Source organism: Chiloscyllium plagiosum, unplaced genomic scaffold (genome assembly GCF_037043375.1).
Source record: "Chiloscyllium plagiosum isolate Xiang-an unplaced genomic scaffold, Cpla_swu_hap1 HiC_scaffold_34, whole genome shotgun sequence".
Lineage (NCBI taxonomy): Eukaryota > Metazoa > Chordata > Chondrichthyes > Orectolobiformes > Hemiscylliidae > Chiloscyllium > Chiloscyllium plagiosum.
This window is the reverse complement of record NW_028270172.1, coordinates 11,552,573-11,575,606: the sequence shown is the minus strand read 5'-3', so window position 1 is coordinate 11,575,606 and position 23,034 is coordinate 11,552,573. Positions and strand designations below refer to the sequence as shown.

General features: G+C 44.1%; 1 protein-coding gene and 1 long non-coding RNA gene across 5 annotated transcripts in view; one reads left to right on the top strand and one right to left on the bottom strand.

Moving 5' to 3' along the window:
• The window catches only part of lars2 (leucyl-tRNA synthetase 2, mitochondrial), a 116,153-nt gene that overhangs the window by 46,237 nt on the left and 46,882 nt on the right, over positions 1-23,034 (top strand). For all 4 annotated transcript variants that reach the window (XM_043719579.2, XM_043719580.2, XM_087978485.1 and 1 more), the window contains 5 exons: positions 9,957-10,061; positions 11,760-11,875; positions 13,329-13,612; positions 16,140-16,238; positions 19,957-20,094. In XM_043719579.2, coding sequence (XP_043575514.2) covers positions 9,957-10,061; positions 11,760-11,875; positions 13,329-13,612; positions 16,140-16,238; positions 19,957-20,094 — 742 coding nt within the window. The remainder of the gene's footprint in view (positions 1-9,956; positions 10,062-11,759; positions 11,876-13,328; positions 13,613-16,139; positions 16,239-19,956; positions 20,095-23,034) is intronic.
• Positions 11,777-20,056, bottom strand: LOC148141121 (uncharacterized). The gene is made up of 3 exons (XR_015752809.1): positions 19,942-20,056; positions 14,734-14,850; positions 11,777-12,004 (listed from the first exon to the last, which is right to left on the bottom strand). It is a non-coding gene; the product is annotated as an uncharacterized LOC148141121 (long non-coding RNA).

Below are 23,034 nucleotides of genomic sequence, written 5' to 3'. Positions count from 1 at the left end.
GTTGACAAGGAGTTTAACTGGTGTCCCCAGAGCTGTGATCTAGAATGCTATAGTTAAAAAACGCACAACACCAGGTTATCGTCCAACAGATTTTTTTGGGAACACTAGCTTTCGGAGCGCTGCTTCTCCTTCAGGGCAACCATCTGATGATGAAGCGGCGCTCCGAAAGCTAGTGCTTTCAATGGTTATTGGAGCTAACGATCCGCATCCATGAACACCAACTAGCCACGAAATGACACGACCAGCTTTCCTTAGTAGCCACACACTCTCATGACAAGCAACATGAGTTCGACTGGACAACACTACTATTATAGGACAAGCCAGACAGAGAACAGCCAGGGAATTCCTAGAGGCATGGCTCTCATCCACAGATTCAATCAATAAGCACATCGACCTGGACCCAATATACCGACCACTGCAGCGGACAGCTGGAACTGACAACCGGAAGCGGCAGGTACAAATCACTATAAATGCCGGAGGAAACATCACAGAAGCGCTTCACAGGAGGCTCCCAAGCACTGAGGATGTCACCTAGACAGGGGACGAAACATCTGCAACACAAATTCCCAGCTCGGCGAACAGAACCACAACATTTACTGTTCTTTCTCACTTTGTCCTTTTCTCCATGTGTTGAATGAAGGATTCTGTGACAAACTGGAAAATAACATTTGCACTGTTCTGTTATGTTAACGGCTTATCTTTTTCCCCCATGCATCACATTTTTCAGCTTTTCCTCCTCCCTGAAGGTATTTTCTCCTTTGTGGTCGTATCCTTTTAGCACCTCACCCAAGTAAGCATCATTCATCTGTGTCGGTGTCCATAAGAGATTAGAGTTGACGGGCTGGTTAGACCATCGGACCACCCGAGCTAAGCCTGATCCTGTCAACATCTGTGTGTTTTCCAGCGGAACTTGCTGGACGGTGATTGGAAACAGGAACCCGGCAGGAATCACCGAAAGTCCTCAGGCCAACTGTAGCACCACTGCCACGATCTGGCAGAGTTGGAAAAGCCCCGTGTGGATTTGTGATGAACCCAGACGGCACATCCTTCAATTAAACCCATTTCCCTGGTACTTTCAAGGTTATCTTTTGTTTGTTTCTTCTCTTTTTTTTGTTATTCTCCTCTGGATACCGGTGTATGTGGCTGAAGGGGCTGGACAGACAAACCACCACAGGAGACAGAAAACCATGCAGTAATGCCTTCTCCTCCAATGATTCTCTAATTGTGCTTTTAGATTAGCTTACTTACAGTGTGGAAACAGGCCCTTCGGCCCAACAAGTCCACACCGAGCCTCCGAAGAGTAACCCACCCAGACCCATTTCCCTCTGACTAATGCATCTAACACTGTGGGCAATTTACCATGGCCAATCTACCTAACCTGCACATGTTTTGGACTGTGGGAGGAAACTGGAGCACCCGGAGGAAACCCACGCAGACACGGGGAAAATGTGCAAACTCCACACAGACAGTCGCCCAAGGCTAGAATTGAACTTGGGACCCTGGTGCTGTGAGGCAGCAGTGCTAACCACTGAGCCACTGTGTCGCCCTAAATGTTGCTGCTTCCAATAATCAAGGTCATGAAATGGGCAGAATGAAAAGGGAGGGTTTTACTATATGTATTTTCGCCTTTGGCATTGGCTTTATTGTTTATTCTTCTCAACTGCAGTCTGGTGTTTGTGTTGTTATCATTGAATCCCCACAATGTGGAAGCAGGCCATTTGGCCCATCGAGTCCACATTGACCCATGAAAAGCAACTCACCTAGACTCACTCCTCAATCCTATTATTCTGCATTTCCCATGGCTAATCCACCTAGTCTGCAATTTAGCATGGCCAATCTACCCAACCTGCACATTTTTGGACTGTGGGAGGAAAGTGGAGCACCCGGAGGAAACCCACGCAGACATGGGGAGAATGTGCAAACTCCACACAGACAGTCGCTCAAAGGTGGAATTGAACCTGGGTCCCTGGCGCTGTGAGGCAATAATGCTAACCACTAAGCACCGTGCTGTTCAAGGCATTATAGGGAATTGGTGCAAGATATAAATTGGATCTGTACTCTAATTGGCAGTACACCAATGGCAACTCCTTCTATTTTCATTATGACGACGGAGGAATTAAGACTAGGAGAATTAATACTGAAGAGGACTAAGAAAGAAGGAGTGTGCAAGAAACTGAATATCCCACCTGCCTACCTCTTCAAACAGCACCTTCCCACCACATGGTGTGCAAATCAAACATTGACTGGTCAGTCACCTCAGGATCCATAGCTCCAGAGTGGAAGAGAGACCCCGTCTTGATGGACTGCATAAGAAGATGGCAATTTATTACTTGCAGGAAATTCAATTGCTGCCTGGACTTTTTTTTTGTCTTTGTAACCCACTCTCTCTCTCTCAGATAAAGTTTCTTCCCCCACTTTATCTGAGAGAGAGAGAGTGAGTTACAAAATCAAGTCAGAGAGATGATGGTACATTGTGGTGACACACCATCTGAAGATGGTATTAGCAATAACATTAGCAAATTTACTGATGATACTAAGTTGGGTGGCAGGGTGAAATGTGAGGAGGATGTTAGGAGAGTACAGGGTGACCTGGACAGGCTAGGTGAGTGGACGGATGCATGGCAGATGCAGTTTAATGTGGATAAATGTGTGATTATCCACTTTGGTGGCAAGAACAGGAAGGCAGATTCTTACCTAAATGGAACAAATTTAGGTAAAGGGGCAGTACAGAGAGATCTGGGTGTTCTTGTACACCAGTCAATGAAGGTAAGCATGCAGGTACAGCAGGTAGTGAAGAAGGCTAATAGCATGCTGGTCTTCATAACAAGAGGGATTGAGTATAGAAGCAAAGAGGTTTTTCTGCAGCTGTACAGGGCCCTGGTGAGACCACACCTGGAGTACTGTGTGCAGTTCTGGTCTCCAAATTTGAGGAAAGACATTCTGGCTATTGAGGGAGTGCAGCGTAGGTTCATGAGATCAATTCCTGGAATGGCAGGATTACCTTACACTGAAAGACTGGAGCGACTGGGCTTGTATACCCTTGAGTTTAGAAGGCTGACAGGGGATCTGACTGAGACATATAAGATTATTAAAGGATTGGGCACTCTGGAGGCAGGAAACATGTTTCCGCTGATGGGTGAGTGCCGAACCAGAGGACACAGCTTAAAAATACGGGGTAGACCATTTAGGACAGAGATGAGGAGAAACTTCTTCACCCAGAAAGTGGTGGCTGTGTGGAATGCTCTGCCCCAGAGGGCAGTGGAGGCCCAGTCTCTGGATTCATTTAAGAAAGAGTTGGATAGAGCTCTCAAGGATTGTGGAATCAAGGGTTATGGAGATAAGGCAGGAACAGGATACTGATTAAGGATGATCAGCCATGATCATATTGAATGGTGGGGCAGGCTCAAAGGGCAGAATGGCCTGCTCCTGCACCTATTGTCTATTGTAAGCTATAATGAGTATTTTGTAGTAACAATGTGGGAAGTATAATTCCAGTGGTTTATTTGCACCATGATTCCATTGTTTTCTGTTTGTGTTATACTTCATACCTTTGTATATTGTCCAACTGGGGAGTTTCGAGAACAGGGCATATTTGGCAAGTGATGGTGTTTGAATGTGAAATTCCACTTGCAGCAATTTTCCTGCAATGGGCTTTAATGTCTAAAAATACTACTATTTTAGTACAGAGCCAGAAGAAATTGTTGTCACATGACCTTATCTCCATCAGGAAGTGAGTGCAAGTAGGAGTATCCTTCCTTTGTCACCAGAGGGCACAATGCAGATCGTCATCTTTTCTCCCCAGTAACTATCTGAGCTTTGCTTTTTTTTCTGAGAGAACCAGCAACATTATTCAAAAACAAAGCTGAAGAATGCTGGAGAAACTCAGCAAGACGGGCATCTGTGAAGAGAGAATTCACGTTCTGAATCCAGTATGGCCTCCTCGAACTGACAAACGAACTTGTTTGTTTCAGATTTCCAGTATCGGCAATATTTCGTCTTTATTTGAGCAACATTATTCAGACTGACCAGAAAAGAATGTAAAATAGAGTAATTAATTTTTCTGTCTTTCAGTTGCCTTTTTGTAGGTCGTCCTGTTGTGTTTGTGTTATTTTGAGTGCACGTTGTGTCTGTGTTTCTGTGAAAGGCACTGAAATATCCTGCCAAACATTTTCTGGCTCAGTAAGAGTAACTTACCCATAAATATTCTCAGGAGAGTTATCCTGATCTTGTAAAGCACTTTGGCACCCACACAAGCAAGCAACATTCCTAGATAATCTCATGTCCATTTACTCCTTGTGAATACAATCCTCTGCCTGGTTTATCGTTGCTGTCTGACTTGCAGGATTTTTCTTTAACTGAGATTTTGATGGATTGATTTGATTGCTTTCATCCTCCTTTTCCTGGGAAACCCAGTGATTTTGCTTAAAAGAATAAAAACTGTCTTTATGTAGTAATCACAGCCTCTGTGGTGGACTGTCAACTGGAAATTGTCAGCAAATTAATCATAATAATTGTATTTCTGCTCGTTTTTCTCCAAGAATCACTGTTTCTGACTGTGTCTGCACTTGATGTACTACAGGCATGAGTGAAGTAATGGTTATCTGCTGCTGCTGATAATCCAAGTCTTGGTGCTTTTTTAGAAATGCAAGCAAGACCATTCCATGAGAAGGATATTGCAGTGGTTAAATGTGCTTTGTGGTGTAGAGGAGACCATATCGGTGCAACGGTTAGAGTAGATAACATTGGTGGAAGTTGGGGCCTTGGACGGAGGTGAGGGGGGAGGTGCGAGTGGCAGGGGAAGGTGCCGGGTGTGGGGTGTGTGCTTTGTAGTTTCAATCTTATGGTTTGCTGAGGTTGCCAATCTCACTGGAGACTATCTCACTGGTCAGTGTTCCTGTGCTGAGAACTGTTGGCCAATACAGGGCCAGTGTCCAAACTCTGGCACCCAGGCGAAAGTGAGGGCTGCAAATACTGGAGATCGGAGTCGAGAGTGTGGTGCTGGAAAAGCACAGCAGGTCAGGCAGCATCCGAGGAGCAGGAGAAATGACATATTGGGCATAAGCCCTTCATCAGGAATGAGGCTTGTGGGGGGGGGTGGGGGAAGGTAGCTAAGAATGCGATAGGTAGGTGAAGGTGAGGGAGAAGGTGATATGTCGGAGAGGAGGATGGAGCCGGTAAAGTGATGGACTGGTCAAGAGGGCGGTGTCGAGTTGGAGGCCTGGGACTGGGATAAGGTGGGGGGAGGGGAAATGAGGAAACTGGTGAAATCCACATTAATCATGTGTAGTTACAGGGTCCCAAGGCGGATGATGAGGTGTTCTTCCTCCAAGCGTCAGGTGGTTAGGGATTGGCGATGGAGGAGGCCCAGGACCTGCATGTCCTTGGTGGAGCGGGAGGGGGAGTTGAAGTGTTCAGCCACGGGGTGGTGGGGTTGGTGGGTGCGGGTGTCCTAGAGATGTTCTCTGAAACGATCCGCAAATTGGCATCTTGTCACCCCGATGTAGAGGAGACCATATCGGGTGCAACAGTTAGAGTAGATAACATTGGTGGAAGTTGGGGCCTTGGACGGAGGTGAGGGGGGAGGTGCGAGTGGCAGGGGAAGGTGTGGGGTGTGGGCTGGTGTGGAGTGTGGATCTGACAAGGGAGTTGTGGAGGGAATGGTCTGTCTGAAACGCTGATGGGGTGGGGTGGGAAAAATATCCCAAGTGGTGGGGTCTGTTGTATCTGTGGAAGTGGTGGAGGATGATGCAATGTATATGGAGGTTGGTGGGATGGAAGGTGAGGACCGGGGGAGGGGGGGGCCCAGTCCTTGTTGCGCTGGGAAGGGTGGGGTTCAAGGGTGGAGGTGTGCGAAGTGGAGGAGATGCCCTGGAGTGTATCATCGACCATGTGGGAGGGGAAATTGCGGTCTTTGAAGAAAGAGAACAACTGGGATTTTCTATGGTGGAACTGGTCATCCTGGGAACAAATGTAGCAGAGGCGGAGGAATTGGGAATAAGGAATGGTGTTTTTACAGGAGGCAGGATGGGAAGCGGTGTTGTCCAGGTAGCTGTGGGAGTCCATGGGTTTGTAGTAGATGTCCGTGGTTAGTCGGTCGCCAGAAGTGGAGATGGAGCGGTCCAGGAAGCGGAGGGAGGTGTCCGAGATGGTCCAGGTGAATTTGAGGTTGGGGTGAAAGTTGTTAGTGAAGTTGATGAACTATTCGAGCTCCTCGTGGGAGCATGAGGTAGCACCAATACAGTCATCGAAAAAGCAGAGGAAAAGGTGGGGGATGGGGCCAGTGTAGCTGCGGAGGTTGGACTGTTCCATGTACCCGACAAAGAGGCAGGCATAGCTGGGGCCCATGGGGTGTCCATGGCTAGGCATAGCTGGGGCCTTTCTGGATTTTGGAATTTTCTGTGTATTTCCTCAGCCAGACCAAATGAGAGCAAGGAATTGATAGTGTTGAGCATTTTACTTTGAAGCTTCTAAACTGACGTGAGGTTGTTCCATTTTTTTATTTTTGAAGTCCACAGTGTATATTTGCATTAACTCAGCAGGTATATCTTGGTGTGGCTGGTTCCTTGTTATAATTCCCATATTTAATGTGTGGGCACCAGAAACACTTCACCAAACAATGGTGACATTGATTTCAGGGATATGGTACGCACCCATTTAGCCATGTGTAATATTTCAGAGTTTGCACTGATTGTTTTCCTCCAATTACTGTGTTCTGTTGGATAACACCGTCTTCTTCTTGACCTCTCCGCCTCCACCCTACTCCGACCTATCACCCTCACCTTGACCTCTTTCCACCTATCACATTTCCAACTCCCCTCCTCCAAGTCCCTCCTCCCTACCTTTTATCTTCTCCTGCTGAACACTCTCTGCTCATTCCTGAAGAAGGGCCTGTGCCCGAAACGTCGAATCTCCTGTTCCCTGGATGCTGCCTGACCTGCTGTGCTGTTCCAGCAATAAAGTTTCAACTCAATTCTGTTGGATAAGAAAAACATCTGGATTTTGGGCAATTACAGTTTTTTGGGAGTTTGGGTCCTGTACCTTTTGTTTCTACCTACTGTACCTTTACATTTGTGAGAACAGGACCAGTACACATGATGCCCCTTACTGCTGAAGTATTACTACATTGATGTATTGGAGGGTTGCTGCTGCGGTAGAATCTTTGACATTTTTAGAGAGAAGGGTTAAGGAGAGGTAATTAGAGCAACTGATGTCTGAAATATAAATACTTGTTTTCAAGTTTAACTCCCTCTGTGTTCACATATCAAGACTTGGTTCTTGGGAATGAAGTAGACTGAGTATTGCAAGTGTTGGTGGGGGAGCATTTAAGGGACGGTGATCATTGTACCAAAGTATTGGAAGACAGTGGAAAAAGACAAAGGGCAAACCAACATGAAAGTATTGAACTGGGAAATAGCCAACTTACTGGGACAGGAATGGAGCTGGGCCGTATAGATGGTCAGTGGGGGAGAAAGCTGTGGCTGAACAATGGGCTACCCTCAAAGAAGAGTGTTCAGGTGCAGTTCAGATGTATTCCTTCAAAAAGGAATGGTGGAGAAAGCTGGATGAAAGAGGAAATGGAGATTAACATAAAGAAGGTGTCTTATGTTTGACCTGACACCGGTCATATGATTGAGAACCAAGCTGAACTCAGTAGTGGGTGACAGAGCAAGTAAGAATAGCAAAGAGTGTTCATTAGAAAAGGCTAGCATCTACCACAAAGGGAATTCCAAACTTTTCTAGAGAGACACAAACAGTAAAAGAGTTTTAAAAGGATAAATGAGGCCAATTTGGAACTAAAAATGTATGTTTGCACATGAGGGATAGGGGCATGGCCGAGATATTAAATGAATATTTTGCAACTTTACCTGCGAAGCAGATGGTGATAGAAGAGGAAACTCCGTCATTAGAAGGAATTAACATTAATGAGGAGCTGGTATGAGGTCGACTGTCAGTAATTAAGGTTAATAACGCACCACGGTCAGATGAGATTCACCCAAGGATATTGAGGGCAATGTGAGTGGAAATTGCAAAAACACTGGCAATAATCTTTCAATCTTCCCCAGACTGAGCAGTGATATCTGAGGACTGGAGAATTGCAAATGTAATTCCCTGTTTTTATTTTGAAAAAACATTGTTGTGATAAGCCCAGTAATCCCAGATTGTTCCGTTTAACTTAAATGGTGGGGAAATGTTTTGAAATGAGAGAGCACATGTAGAGGATAGAATAGTTGGAAGGAAAAATGTGAGTTAAATGAGGAGGAGCTAGTGCAGATTTATAAAGGAACCCTAACTGACTCATTAGGGTTCTTGAAGCTGTAATATCTTTGTTGTTGATGTAGTCTATATGGACTTCCAGAAGGCATTCAATATAGTACCACACAACAGACTTGTGAAAAAAGTTGTACATCATGGAATAAATAGGACAAGGCTAATGTGGATACAAAATTGGCTGAGGGCTAGGAAACAGTATTGACTAATGGATATTTTTCAGACTGGAGGGAGGATCCTTGTGGCACACCACTGATATGTGGTGTGTAAGGCACTTTTGCAAAAGAAATACGATGCGAGAAAAATACTTTGATTATGGAAAGTATGGTGGAGGCATGTTCAATTGGATGATTATTTAACTGGAATATTGGTTCTAGATTGTGCGGTAAAGGCAAGAGAATGTCACCTAGTCATTTGCTAGTATAGACAGGATGGACCAAACAACCTCCTCCACCGTAACCATTCTGTATAGACAAGGGAGAAAGTGAGGTCTGTAGATGATGGAGATCAGAATCGAGTGTGTGTTGCTGGAAAAGCACAGCAGGTCAGGCAGCATCCGAGGAGCAGGAGAAACGATGTTTCGGGCCAGAGCCCTTCATCAGCAATCATCCTGATGAGTCTATCCCTGTATAGATAGGGACTAATTGGTACTAATTGAATAGTACTAATTGAATACCAGTGACTGAGAGTAATATTAAATTCACTAATCATCATCTTGAGGACCTGCAATTTAAATCTGATCCAGAGCGGTGTACATTCTCTCGGGTAATCCAGTCGCTTCATGTGCACTCAGTAGTTTGGAATTGTGTTGCTGTGTAGATGAATGGGAGAGCCATTTCTCAGATAGCAATGTTTCACAATGAAGAGAAAGGCTCATAAATTGCTTTGAAGCTGTTTGGCTGAGACAGGCTCACTGATCATGATGCACAGTTTGCTGTCTGCGTTAAAATACTGTGGGTTCGCTGGCACCAGGCTGATTCCATAGAAACTGAAATGTGGCCCTTCCAGCTTTTGCAATCTGTGTCTACCTGAATTATATACTCAGATTTGAGAGTTGAGAATCAACTCTGCCCATTCTGATTCATCTTCTTTACCTTTTTTGTTCTTGCTGTATCTTTCATTTCTATTCTGACTCTTTTATACCTTTTGTCTCTCTCCTTCCCCACCCCCCCCCGACCTCTCTTTCCCTTTCTCTCTGCAGCATATCTCATTTTTTTAAATTTTTTTCTGCCGCAGCGTTGACACATTGTGGTTTGGAAAATAACTTATAGAACCATAGACATGTGCAGCATGGAAACAGACCCTTTGGTCCAACCCGTCCATGCTGACCAGATATCCACCCAATCTAGTCCCACATGCCAGCACCTGGCCCACTGGTCGCAGGCCTCCAGTCTGAGAAACAGCCCTCCACTACCACCTTCTGTCTTATACCTTTGGGCCAGTTCTCTATCCATATGGCTTATTGTGTGAAGATGTGTAGGATGACCTTTTCCTATATAAATGGAAATGTTATATTAACCATTTTGGGCCTGAGTTGCCTCAGCCTGTTAGGACACAGTTCATAAAAAGAAGTTACCTCACTAATCAGCGGGAACCACTGTCACTCATGATGAAGTACCTGAACAATTGTTGAAAAGAAAACTATCTATTAAGAGTCAAATCATCATCTGTTATTGCTTGCTTTCCAGACTGCCAGACTCCAGTGACGGGGGTGAACCTTTTAAATGGTCAGGAGATTCCTGTCGTAATTTCAGCCAAGACAGAGTTTGAGGGTTATTTAGATACGGTCATAGGTAAGGCAGCATTCCTGATTTTCGTTATGTTGTTTGATTGGCGGTGGTCAGTAGAGATCGGCTTACACTATTGTGAAGTTAGACTTGCGTCTCACTGTAAACATCTGCAGTGAACTGTGCCAGTTTTACAATTTATGTTCCTTCCTCCTATAACCCATCATTGTTGATTATTCATTATTTGGGTAGCAGTAAAGCATGTGTCTTTATTTTTCTTTTAAGCAGAAAAACATTCTCTTTCCGTTTATTTATATGCTACCCACCTTATCATTGGGGGAGGAGCAAAGAGAAAGCGGTGTAACAGCAGAGCGGTTAGGGTCTGTGAGGAAACTGCTGTTCATGGGAAGAATTGGTAAGGTTGGTTGAGGGCAATTTAGAAATTTGGAATTTTGGAACCCTAAATCTGCTGATTCCTGTCTCCTGATTTTTGAGATGGTCCTTATACCTTGCTTTGTACATCACCCCCCTGTGCTAATATCCTCTTATTTGGCTGAGTGATTAATTTTGTTTGATTATACTTCTGTGACGGAGTTCTTGTATGCTGTATGTATCATCCTGACTCTGAGCCAGAAGGTCCAGGTTGAGACCCTTTAAAAGGAATCAGGCACCCTGTGTTTATTTGCAGCAATAATGTGCACAGATGTGCCAGGCAACACAGTTCGAGGTGTACACAAAGGCAGAACCTGTAATGAGGCTCTTTGCTGGCACAGGGAAGGGATGATTGTCCGACACCACTCCCTGTGAGGCTGGCTGAGATCAGGTTCGATTGTCTAGGAAAGGGAGGGTCGAGCCAGTTTAGGGCCAACCTGCAGTCATCCCAACAGGCGTCCATGGCAGGCAATGCGAGTGGGAGGGATCTCTGTATTAGATACGTGATAGGAAGACATTGGAGCATCTACCATCATAGCTCCAGGCTACAATATACATGAAGCAAAGACCTTATCTATTTACTCTATTGTAATGAAGATGTCGATGTACTGTACCCTTAAGAGAGTTAAAAGCTAGCAGAACTACCCGACAGCACCAAGTGTTCTGAATAAGGTAACAATGTAACACTTGGTCAAAAGCTAGGTTGCCTGGAAACGACAAAATAGATTCAAATTAGGTCAATCATGTTTAAATTATACCTCGAAAAATACCTACTCCAATCAAGTTTGAATTTAGTATATTGACAATCTTAAAAGACAATGACCCAATCCGATGCCCGGGGGTATAAAATCGGGGGGAAATTGAACCGTTGGGAGGCGAACTGCCGAACCAACAACATCTGCAGACTGCCCAGAGAAAGGCTGTCTTAAAGATAGTTTTATTGATCAGTCACCTGTGAAGTAGAAATCCCTAAGAAGATAATTCGACATCTGGCTTTTTTTAAAAAATTGAATTTTGGTAAATCTTAATTAGGGGTTTTATTGGACTAGTATTAGTAAAAGATAGGTTAGAGGAAGGTGTTGTAAATAGTTGTTAGTTAGTTATTCACTGTTATACTTTTACTTTAACCCGAATTACTGCTAGATCCTCGTTTATGCTGCGGAAGGCAGGAGGGAAAAGATAAAGGTGCCATTCACTTCAGAGGAAGGATGAAAGAAATGTGCTTTTAATATTTGAGTAAAGTTGTCTTGAGGCAACATGAATGTTGCTTAAAACTCCCCCTTAATTCTTCTCCCACTTCTTTCTGTGACGTTTGCTTCTGTTTCAACAAAGGTATTCCCAGCCTTAGCCAGGAGGATGCAGCAGTCGCAAAAAGGCTGGGTCTGAAATGGCGAGATGTATTTGAAACCCTTCCCGATGGCACCGAGCGTTTGCAAAATTGTGATGAGGTCAGTGCTGAGTGTGTTTTGGGCAATTCCCAAATGTTAACCTCGGATTACTGTCTTTTTTGCAAGAGGCTCACAGACAGACTCTACTGCATCGCCTCTCTCCCACACTGATTAATACTCCCACCGAAACTGAAAGAGAAATGTTGACCTCTTGAGAATCATTAGTTAATCCAGCTTTACAAACTAAGTTATCCATAATCTTCCATTCTTAACATTGCATTGTTAATATTCATGTATCGCAGCTGGATTGACCTTTGTATCCACTGTATGGGATTTGGCTCCTTATGCTGAGCTGGGGCAACATCCATTTTATTTTCAGTGGCTTAATGAGCACCCCAACACTGGACAGGGACAGAGCAGAAGCTGAGGTAGTGGCCCAAATGTTTTAATCATTGGTGCTTGCTACTCTCCAAAGAAACCTGCAGATGGAGAGGCATATCATCTCTCTGGTGTAGGTTTCCAATTGCGCTGGAACAGTTTAAGTCTGGAGCTAAATCAAGACGATTTTTCAGAAGCCAATGGTGACCACCCAGAGGGGCAGCATGCTAGGAATTTAAAAATACCAAATCCCTTCAAATGAAATAAATACCTGGCATGTGCATGTGCGATTTGGATAGAAGCTAAAGTATTGTGAACATTTTGTTTCAAAAATACATGGAATTTCTTATTCAACAAACACAAATGCACTTGTATAGTATAATCTGCCTGTAAAGCACATTAGACAACACTTTTCACTATATCTTGGTACACAGGATAATAATAAATCCAATCGAACAAAATTATTATTTTGGGATCATTGATATCGTTTGGCCATAACACATGAGCTTTATGTCTTTTAGAAAAAAAATTGGTATTAGCAGGTGTTAATTTTTTTAAGGGCTTTTACAACTAAAGAGTGTGCTGGTGAAAGTTTTCATCTGTGCAATATTTTTTCAATGTTTGCAATCTGAGGGGAACCTCAACAGCAAACCCTCTGCTGGAAAGAATGGTTCACCGTTAGCAACGTCTGCTTTCCTGTATTAAACTGCAGATGTATAGACTCTTGAAGTTGCTGTCAGTTTCAGAGAAGTTGTGACCACAAATGCTGACAGTGACACCATGATTGCTATGGCAAAACCAAAACCATTTGGTTGAGTCTGTACAATTTCGCAAGCAAAAAGGAAGGAATTTACTTTGCCCAGGCAATTTAGTTTATTCTAATAAACATATCTGTACACCACAATGGGTAATGAACTCTTCTAATAGATCATTACTATCCTGTATCTCTGTCCAGGGCTGAAGGGCCTGTATTGTTATATGTAACAAGAATTGGACATTCAGGAAAGTGAGGAATACTTTAGTGTCATGATACCAAGGCTATCAAACACTAGCTGATCAGAACTTGTCTGCTAATGGCAGGTTGTCATTTAAGGTGAAGTATTTATAACAAATCTCAGGCTGTTTAACCTTTCAGTTCACAGGACTTGATAGACAATCTGCAACTCAGGCCATTTTGAAACGTGCGAGAGACCTTGGAATCGGTGGCTACCTCACCAGCCCGAAGATGCGTGACTGGTTGATATCCCGGCAGCGTTACTGGGGCACCCCTATTCCCATCGTCCATTGCCAATCCTGCGGACCCGTTCCTGTCCCTCATGAGGATCTGCCTGTGCTTTTACCTAAGATTAAGTCGTTTGCAGCTAAAGGGCTCTCCCCTCTAACCACAGCCGCTGAGTGGTTCAACTGTACTTGTCCTCAGTAAGTCAGTTCTTCCCAGCAACAATATAGAAATGCTCCAGTAGTTTTGGAATAAAAGTAGAACATGTGCAATCTGTGAACAGACACCCACAGTTAATGTTTGGTTTGTTGTTGTAACTAATTTTTAATTCAACTCTGAATTAGAAATCGAGTTGTTTTTAAACAGAAGGCGAGCTAGGAGCAGGACTAGGCAGTTCAGCCCCTTGAGGCTACTTGGCTGTTTAATATGATCTTGGCTGGTTTAATCTCAGCCTGATCTGCACTTTTCTGCCTCCTCCACGTCACCCTTCAACCATTACTAATTTAAAATCTGCCTATCTCCTTCTCAAATTTATTCCCTGTTCTAGCATCCATTGCACTCTGCGATAGTAAATTTCACCGATTCATGGCCCTTTTCAGAGAAGTAATTCCTCTGTACCCCTGTTTTAAACCTACCACCCTTTATCCTAAAGCAATGACCTCTTGTTCTGAAACAACAAATGCTGGAGATCACAGCGGGTCAGGCAGCATCCATGGAGAGAGAGCAGGCTAACGATTCGAGCCTGGATGACTCTTTGTCAGAGCTGATGTCCCTGACCTGCTGTGATCTCCAATTTTTTTTTGTTTTCAGTTCAGATGTCAGCATCTGTAGTAATTTGTCCCGACCTACTGTTCTAAACAGGTAAGTAATAAGAAAAGCAATTTAATTGGTAAAGTGCAGTAAGTTCCAGTGTGAATTGATCACTCCCCCCCCCAAGATGAGCAGTGACTTTGCTGTACCAACGGAGCAAAGTGATCCACGAGATTTCCAATAGAAAGAACCATGACTCTCTCAGTTTTATTGCATCCAGGAGCTCATGTGGTCTTGGATGTGAAATTAAACATCTGACTTCATGCCAGCCAAGGTGTATTACCAAGATGGATGCACAGAATTTAAAACAACCAGTTGGCAACAGACGCAGAGGACCATCATAATCTCCATGGCCATGTTGCCTTTTGGAGCCTGTTGCTGGAATACTCATTTTCGTTTTTCACCGTCATTTTCCAAACCCCTGACTAGAGACGTCACTGGTGCACAAATAGACTGTGAGGCACCAAAGTTCTCCATTCGGCCTGTGGGTAGTTATGTTAAATATATTTACCTTAAGGAGGTTGGTGAGAGTGTAGCTGTTAAGTTCCTGCTTGAAGTGCCCGATTGTGACTGGCTCGGATGAGAGACATCTAGGTGTAACCATTTCCTCTGGTGGTTGAATCAGTTACTGGAGAGTATAATTTTAAGATCATTATCAAAATGAAATGAAAAGGGCAGATGTTTATTTTTCACTGGTTCGGTGGATTGTTAGTGTGCAGGATGCAAGTACAGTGGAAAAACAGTGACCACGCAGGTAAGAAAAGACATTTGCCAACTCATAAAGGAATGGGACTGCAGGATCCAGCATAGTTATAATGGGCTGAATGGCCTCTGGTGCAAGAAAATTTTACAATTCTAAACAAGAATAGACAGATTCACCAATAAAGAGGAGGAGGTGTCTGATATCCAGGTACAATAATTTTTTTTTTCACAATATAATGTGTAGATATATAATCCTGTGCAGCTTGTGTGCAGTGCTAGGTTCTTGCAGTAAATTTGCTTTATGGAAAAAGTCCCCTTCTGTAAAAACTAATCGTGAGAGACATTTCAGTGCAGAGGATGTCTTCACGTGACGTCCATTCTGTAGTCCTTTCAGACAATTACTCTTTGTGATTTCTGTCAGGCCATGTGTGGTAAGACCAACTTTTGAAAATAAAAACCCAATATTCCTGTCATAGGCGCTGACTTCTTTCAAGTGATCCGCGGCTCCCAGTTGACACTGTGTGACTGATGTAACTGGAGCACAGCCCATTCACTGCCTTATCGATATCAAACTGCAAATGTAGATCTGTTTATACTGGAGAAGTGAGTGGTCAGCTACCTTATTGTTAACAGGGCAAAGTAGAGCACAAAATCGGTCATTTATCCCAGCAAGTCCATGTTGGTTTTTCTGCTGCCCACAAGTCTCCGACCCTTCTTTATTTAATCCTATCAGTGTATTATTCAGCTACTTTCTTCGTTGTATTTATCTAGTTTTCCCTCAAATGCATCAATAGTTTCGACTCCCCATGTACTAGCGATTTCTACTCTCGAAGTGAAGACATTTCTCCTAAATTCTCTATTGGTCTGTAAGTCACTACCTCATAGACATTGCAGATTGGCACTTGACACTTTCTCAGGGGACTGTTTGGATCCGATAAAAGATTGGTGACCCAAACGTTAACTCTGTTTCTCTCTCCGCTGATGATTTTTGAGTATTCTCTAGGCCTTTATTTCTGACTTACAGTATTCTAGAGTATTTTGTTTTGGCCCCAGTCTGTTGAGTTGGGCAACGTTGCTACTTGCTAGTGGTGCTTGGAGCAATATGGCTCATTATGTTTAATTCAGTTAGCAGTGTTCCACTTTATGTTGTGGTTGACTCACTAAACTGTTGTGTATTGGAAGCCAATAAATTTGTAACTTGCTGTCCCCACACAGATGTAAAGGCCCTGCCCAGAGAGAGACTGACACCATGGATACATTTGTGGATTCAGCTTGGTATTACTACAGATACACTGACTCTCATAATAAAGAAAAGTGAGTTTGGAAATGACTTTTACATTTTTAGAATTATCTTTATTTTTTCCCATTAAGGTAGACTTCGATTTAGCTTGGGGAAAGGTAGGAACAGGAGTAGACCATTCAGGTCCTCTATCATGGTTTGCCGTTCCATTAATCACGATCAATCTCTGGTTTAACTTCATCTGAAAACCTTGGTTCCAAGGACGGTGTGGTGGCTCAATGGTTAACATTGCTGCCTCACAGCGCCAAGGACCCAGGTTTGATTCCAGACTTAGGCGACTGTCTGTGTGGAGTTTGCACATTCTCCCCGTGTCTGCGTGGGTTTCCTCCAGGTGCTCCGGTTTCCTCCCACAGTCCAACAATGTGCAGGTTAGGTGAATTGGCCATGCTAAACTGCCCATAGTGTTCAGGGATGTGTAGGCTAGGTGCATTAGTCAGGGGTAAATATAAGGTTGGGGAATGGGTCCTTGTGGACTTGTTGGGCTGATGGGTCTGTTTCCACACTGTAGGGATTCTAATTCTAATTCTAATCTCTGGTGATAAACATACCCAACAAAAAAGCTGTTACTCTATTGCTCTAGAGTTTTCATTTGGTCCTCAGCCTTAGCTTTTTATTTAGAAAGAGGAGGGAGATCCAGGTTTCAGCAACTTTGAGAAGACATCCTGCCTGATGTTGCCCTTAAATGGCCTGTCCTCGAATTTTGAGGTTATGCTATTCTGTCCTAGATCACCCCCACAGTGAGTTTGAGAGGTTGGGGAAGGTCCAGAGTGTTTCCTTGACTCTTGTGTTTGGCTGTTTGTTTTGCAACCTTGTCACATTTATTCCCTAAATTGCCCTTGAACTGAATGTTTTGCTGGGCCCATTTCAGAGGGCAGTTAAAAGTCAGCATGTAGGTCAGACTGAGAGTAGGATGGCAGATTCCCTTCCTCAAAGCATATTAGAAATTAGATGGACTTTTGAAACAGTCGATAGTGGTCTAATGGTTACTGTCACTGACTAACTTTCAATTCCATAAATTCCAACATATACTATGTGGGATTTGAACCCACTTACCCAGAACTTTAGAACCTCTCAATAACTCATGCAGTTACATTACCCTCTACTACTGTGTTTCCACATTTTAAAGATCGTATTCTGCTAGTACAATGATATTACATGTATTTGAGAAATTACAGTTTATTTTGATGGTAATGAGATCATTCACTTTGTATCTGCTGAAACTGGGCATGATGGGTGTCATCTTTGTGAATTGGATCAGGGAAAGGTTTTTCAGGGTTTGAGCTAATTTGCTGCTTTTCTTGAGTTTGCAATGGGCTTCTCAAGTCTTATGAAGGACTTTGTCACTATGAAGGTGTTGACAAAGTAACACAATACCTTCTTTTGTCCATGTGGGCTGTAACCCAGTGTCACGTATACAGGTAATATCTGTATTTCGCAATCCCAAATATGTTGCAAGTCTTTTTGTAGTTGCTTGGCAGCTAATTTCTCTGGAAGGATCGGAGTAGGGAATGTGCCTTGCTGCTATCAAGTCAAAAGGATGTCCTGTCGACGCCTCAAATGAGTAATGTTATCTAATGGTCCATTGCTGTTATGTGAGCTCTATGTCCCAAAAGCCAGTGGGCTGTATCCAATAGCACATTCCTTTGTTCTGAACAGATACAAAACTGACTGTATTCAGTCAACCCGTGTTCACTGAATGTCAAACGTAGGAGAATCACACCTAAATGTTGGACACAGCAATTGGACACACAGGGCCTTTTCCTTTGTAACCAGAGCATTTTTGAACTAAATGAAATGTTGGAGGGCAGTCTTTCCCTGGCAGAACCCCACTGGTCCTCACCTACCACCCCACCAATCTCCATGTACAGCGCATCATCCGCCGTCACTTCCGCCACCTCCAAACAGACCCCAGCACCAAGGATATATTTCCCTCCCCTCCCCTATCAGCTTTCCGTAGAGACCACTCCCTCCGCGACTCCCTTGTCAGATCCACACCCCCCACCGACCCAACCTCCACTCCCGGCACCTTCCCTTGCAACCGCAGGAGGTGCAACACTTGCGCCCACACCTCCCCCCTCACTTCTCTCCAAGGCCCCAAAGGAAACTTCCATATCCGCCACAGATTCACCTGCACCTCCACCCACATCATCTACTGCATCCGCTGCAGCCGGTGTGGCCTCCTCTATATTGGGGAGACAGGCCGCCTACTTGCGGAGCGATTCAGAGAGCACCTCTGGGCCACCCGGACGAACCAACCCAACCACCCTGTAGCACAGCATTTCAACTCCCCCTCCCACTCCACCGAGGATATGCAGGTCATTGGATTCATCCACCGCCAAACCACAACAACGCGACGGTCGGAGGAGGAGCGTTTTATCTTCCGACTGGGAACCCTCCCAACCACAGGGGATGAACTTGGACTTCACCAGTTTCTTCATCCCCCCTCCCCCCACCTTGTCTCAGCCGAATCCCTCCAGCCCGGCACCGCCTTCCTGACCTGCAGTCTTCTTCTTGACCTCTCCGCCTCCATCCTACCCCGACCTATCACCCTCACCTTGACCTCTTTCCACCTATCACATTTCCAACGCCCCTCCTCCAAGTCCCTCCTCCCTACCTTTTATCTTCTCCTGCTGAACACTCTCTGCTCATTCCTGAAGAAGGGCCTGTGCCCGAAACGTCGAATCTCCTGTTCCCTGGATGCTGCCTGACCTGCTGTGCTGTTCCAGCAATAAAGTTTCAACTTTGATCTCCAGCATTTGCAGACCTCACTTTCTCCTCAGTGTTTCAATGGCAGTGTTCTGACCGAGCAAAGAGGTGTAAACAATGACTGCAGATGCTGGAAACCAGATTCTGGATCAGAGTGGTGCCGGAAAAGCACAGCAGTTCAGGCAGCATCCGAGGAGCAGGAAAACCGACGCTTAGGGCAAAAGCCCTTCATCAGGAATGTGGCCTGTGTTCCTGATGAAGGTTTTTTTGCCTGAAACATCGATTTTCCTGCTCCTCGGATGCTGCCTGAACTGCTGTGTTTTTCCGGCACCACTCTGATCCAGAACCTGACCGAGCAAAGTTGACTCGTTTGGATTGAATTTAAATAGAATCTTGGCAAGTTACTGATTCTAGTGCATTCCCCATGGCAATGCCTATACCGGTCAGGGTCTGCTTGCCAAACAAGCAGCACCCCTTCTTGTGCAATATAAATTGTATTCTCTTTAAGATTTGGAATTCTTGCAATTCTGTCCTGATGTGTATGCGGTGAATAGCTTTGGCAGCATTTCATTTTTGTTTTCATCTGTTTAAAAATAAGGGGTAGGCCATTTAGAACAGAGTTGAGGAGAAACCTCTTCACCCAGAGAGTGGTGGGTGTATGGAATGATCTGCCCCAGAAGGCAGTGGAGGCCAAGTTTCTGGATACTTCAAGAAAGAGATGGGTAGAGCTCTTAGAGATAGCGGGATCAAGGGTTATGGGGGTAAAGCAGGAACAGGATACTGATTGTGGATAATCAGCCATGATCATAATGAATGGTGGTGCTGGCTCGAAGGGCCGAATGGCCTATTCTTGCACCTATTGTCTGTTCTCTTTTCCAGTCTTGCACTACCTAGTGATTGAATGTTTAGTTAAAAAGAATAGATTCCATCTTTCTTGACCCAGGAGAGCGGACACAGAGATGTGTGAAAGCACTTTATGCTATGAGCCCAGTTGCTAACCGTGTCACTCACTGTCTTGTTTCGAAGGCCCTTCGACAAGGCAGCAGCTGATTTCTGGATGCCTGTAGATCTGTACATCGGAGGCAAGGAACACGCCGTCATGCATCTGTACTACGCAAGGTTTATTAGTCATTTCTGCAATGATCAAAACATGGTCAAATACAGGCAAGTATCATCCCTTTGAAAGAAGACCAGCTTAGACTTTGTATTTAAGGTCCTTGGCGTGACAATAAGCAGCAAGTCTCTCCCATTTGTCTGACCTATCGTAATCTCTCATTTCCTTCTGCACCCAAGATGGTGTCCCATGCTCCGAGGTCCTCCTTCGATGTACTTCACCAAATTGTCTTCAACCAGTTCCATTGCCTTCCATTTACTGACTGTTTAACTACAATTCTGGCAGACCGTATATCGGGTCGATGTGCCCTGTGGTCTCTGTCATCTCTCGGTCACAGTGCTGTATGGACACATGAACATACAGGAGCAGGAGGAGGTCACTCAGCCCCTCGAGCCTGCTCTGCCATTCAATAAGATTATGGCTGACCCGAGTACTCCCATTCCTGTGGGTTAACCTTTCACATCTCAGCTGATAGAGAATCTATCAATCCCTGCCTCAAAGATATTCAACGACTCTGCTTCCACCACTTTTCAAGGAAAGTTCCAAAGACATCCAACACTTTGTAAGAAAATATTTCCCCTCATCTCTGTCTGACTGGGTGACTCCCTATTTTTAAAAGGTGACCTCCAAATTCTATATTTTCCCATAGGAAGAAAAATCCTCTTCATGTTCACCCTGTTGAGACCATGAGATTTCAATAAAATCACCTCCTACTCCTCTTTGACCATCACAATCTTTCTTGACTCAGGACAGCGCGCACACAGATGTGTCAGAGCACTTTGTGCGATGAGCATGAAGTAACTTCTTGAACTTTTTCTCATAAGATACCTTCCTATTCCATATATTAGTCTTATAAACTTTCTCTGAACTGTTTCCAATGTATTTACATGACCAATCCTCTTGACACTTTTTTTTGGTCATGTTGTCTGTCTATGTAATGCCCAGGCATGACTGATGGAAGACATCCAACTTGTTTTTTTTTTAAAAAATTGCTAATTATTCACAGAATTACAGGCCAGCATATATTGGCTGTCCCTATTTGCCATTGAACTGAGTCCCCTGTTAGTCTGTTTCAGAGGGCAGTTTAGAATCCTCCACATTTGCTATGGCTCTGGAGTTACATATAGTCAGTCCAGGTAAGGATGACAGATTTCCTTCCCTAAAGGACATTAGTGAACCAGATAGATTTTCATGACAATTAACAGTGATATCTCATTCATCATAAGACTTGTAATTGCAGTTGTAATTATTATTTTAACTCCGGACTTCCTAGTCTAGTGACAATACCATTATGCCACCACCTCCCAGCTTATTCTGAAGAAATATAGCCTCTCTAATTTCAAATCTAATGTTGATCTTGCTTTGTGCAACTCCTGTGCAGCTGTAACCTTGTAGGCCTCACTCTGTCAATGATGTGCATGTCTTTGTATGTAATGATCTGCCTGTCCTGCAGGCAAAACAAAACCTTTCACTGTACTTAGGTACAGATGACAACAATTAATCAAATCAAATGTATAACAGAAGATGTGCTTTCCCACAGTTGTGACACAGTTTAACATGTTGTAGTAACCCTGTCGTCATGCAGGCTAACTTGACTTGACCTTCATGACTTTTTAATGGATGAAAGTGTGGGTGGATCATTTATTTTGCTGAGGGCTGCTACAATTGGATTATATAGACGAAAAGCGCGATTATCCAATCAGGACTGCACTAGCTACAGTTCCAGCTCCCTGACCGCAGAAGGTGAAAGTGAGCTGCACACATACTGAAGGGTCCTCTAGTGGGAGAAGTTTGTCACTGCAATATCTCAAACTTCATAATGATCTACATCAGAAAATGACCTGAGTGTGGATATTTCCGCTGACTCCGGTGGACATATTTACCAGGTTTTTGACAATACCCCCTACAATCTTTTTATAAAATTAAAAGACATTGTTGATCATGGGACCAGTTGAGTGATGATTACCTGCTGAATAAGCTTGCATTTGATTATAAAGTACACTTGCTGTCATGCCTTTTCATGGCAATGTTTCTCAAATTAATTATGTAGACCACTTTATTTTTCAAAGACCAGTCACCGAACACACTGACTGTTTCCTACCTCCTGCTCGAGCTGTTGTGCGTGAGTTGAGGGGTGAGCTTTTAGCTTGTGTTTAGTTAGGTTAGTGACCTCGCTGCATTGGAGCACTCAGTCTGTGGGAAGGTAAAAGGGCAATGAAAATTGTTCTCCTTGGCACAGTGTGCATGAAGGAGTACCCAGTAAAGATATTTGTGCCTCTGAGTCAGAGGACCCCCACTCGTAAGGTCACAGGGTCATAAGAAATAGGAGCAGGAGTAGATCACTTGGCTCTTTGAGCCTGCTCCCCCACTGATAAGATCATGGTTCATCTAAATGTGACCCGAACTCTGCATTGCTTTATATGCCCACATGACCCTTGACTTTCATGTCAGTCAGAATCCTGTCTAACTCAGCTTGATTAATATATTCAATAACCTAGGCCCCATTGCTCTTTGGGAGTAGTTAATTCTAAAAATTAATGAGCTCCTGAGAGAAGTTCCTCATTGTCTCAATGGGAAAAGGGAGACTCCTTGTTTGGAAACTGTGCCTCCCCCTATCCCCTATTCTTGGTTGCCCAGAGGGTAAACATTCTTCCAGCATCCACAATGTCAAGCCCCCTCAGCACCTTGTATGTTTAAACAGGATCAACTCTTACTTTTCTGAACTCCAACAAGTATAGGTCCACCCTGCTCAACCTTTCCTCATAACACAGACCCTTGTGTCTCAGGAATCAATTTGGTGAACCTTCTCTGAACTGTGTTCAATACAAGTATGTACCTCCTAAAGTACGGAGACAAACTGGATGCAGCGTTGCAGGTGTGGTCTTGCCAATGCCCAACACAGACTCGCTGCAGAGAAGTGAAGGAAAAACTCATGCTGAAGTGCAGTACTGAGGGAGTGCTATGTTGTGTAGGGCAGGCTGACCTGAAGG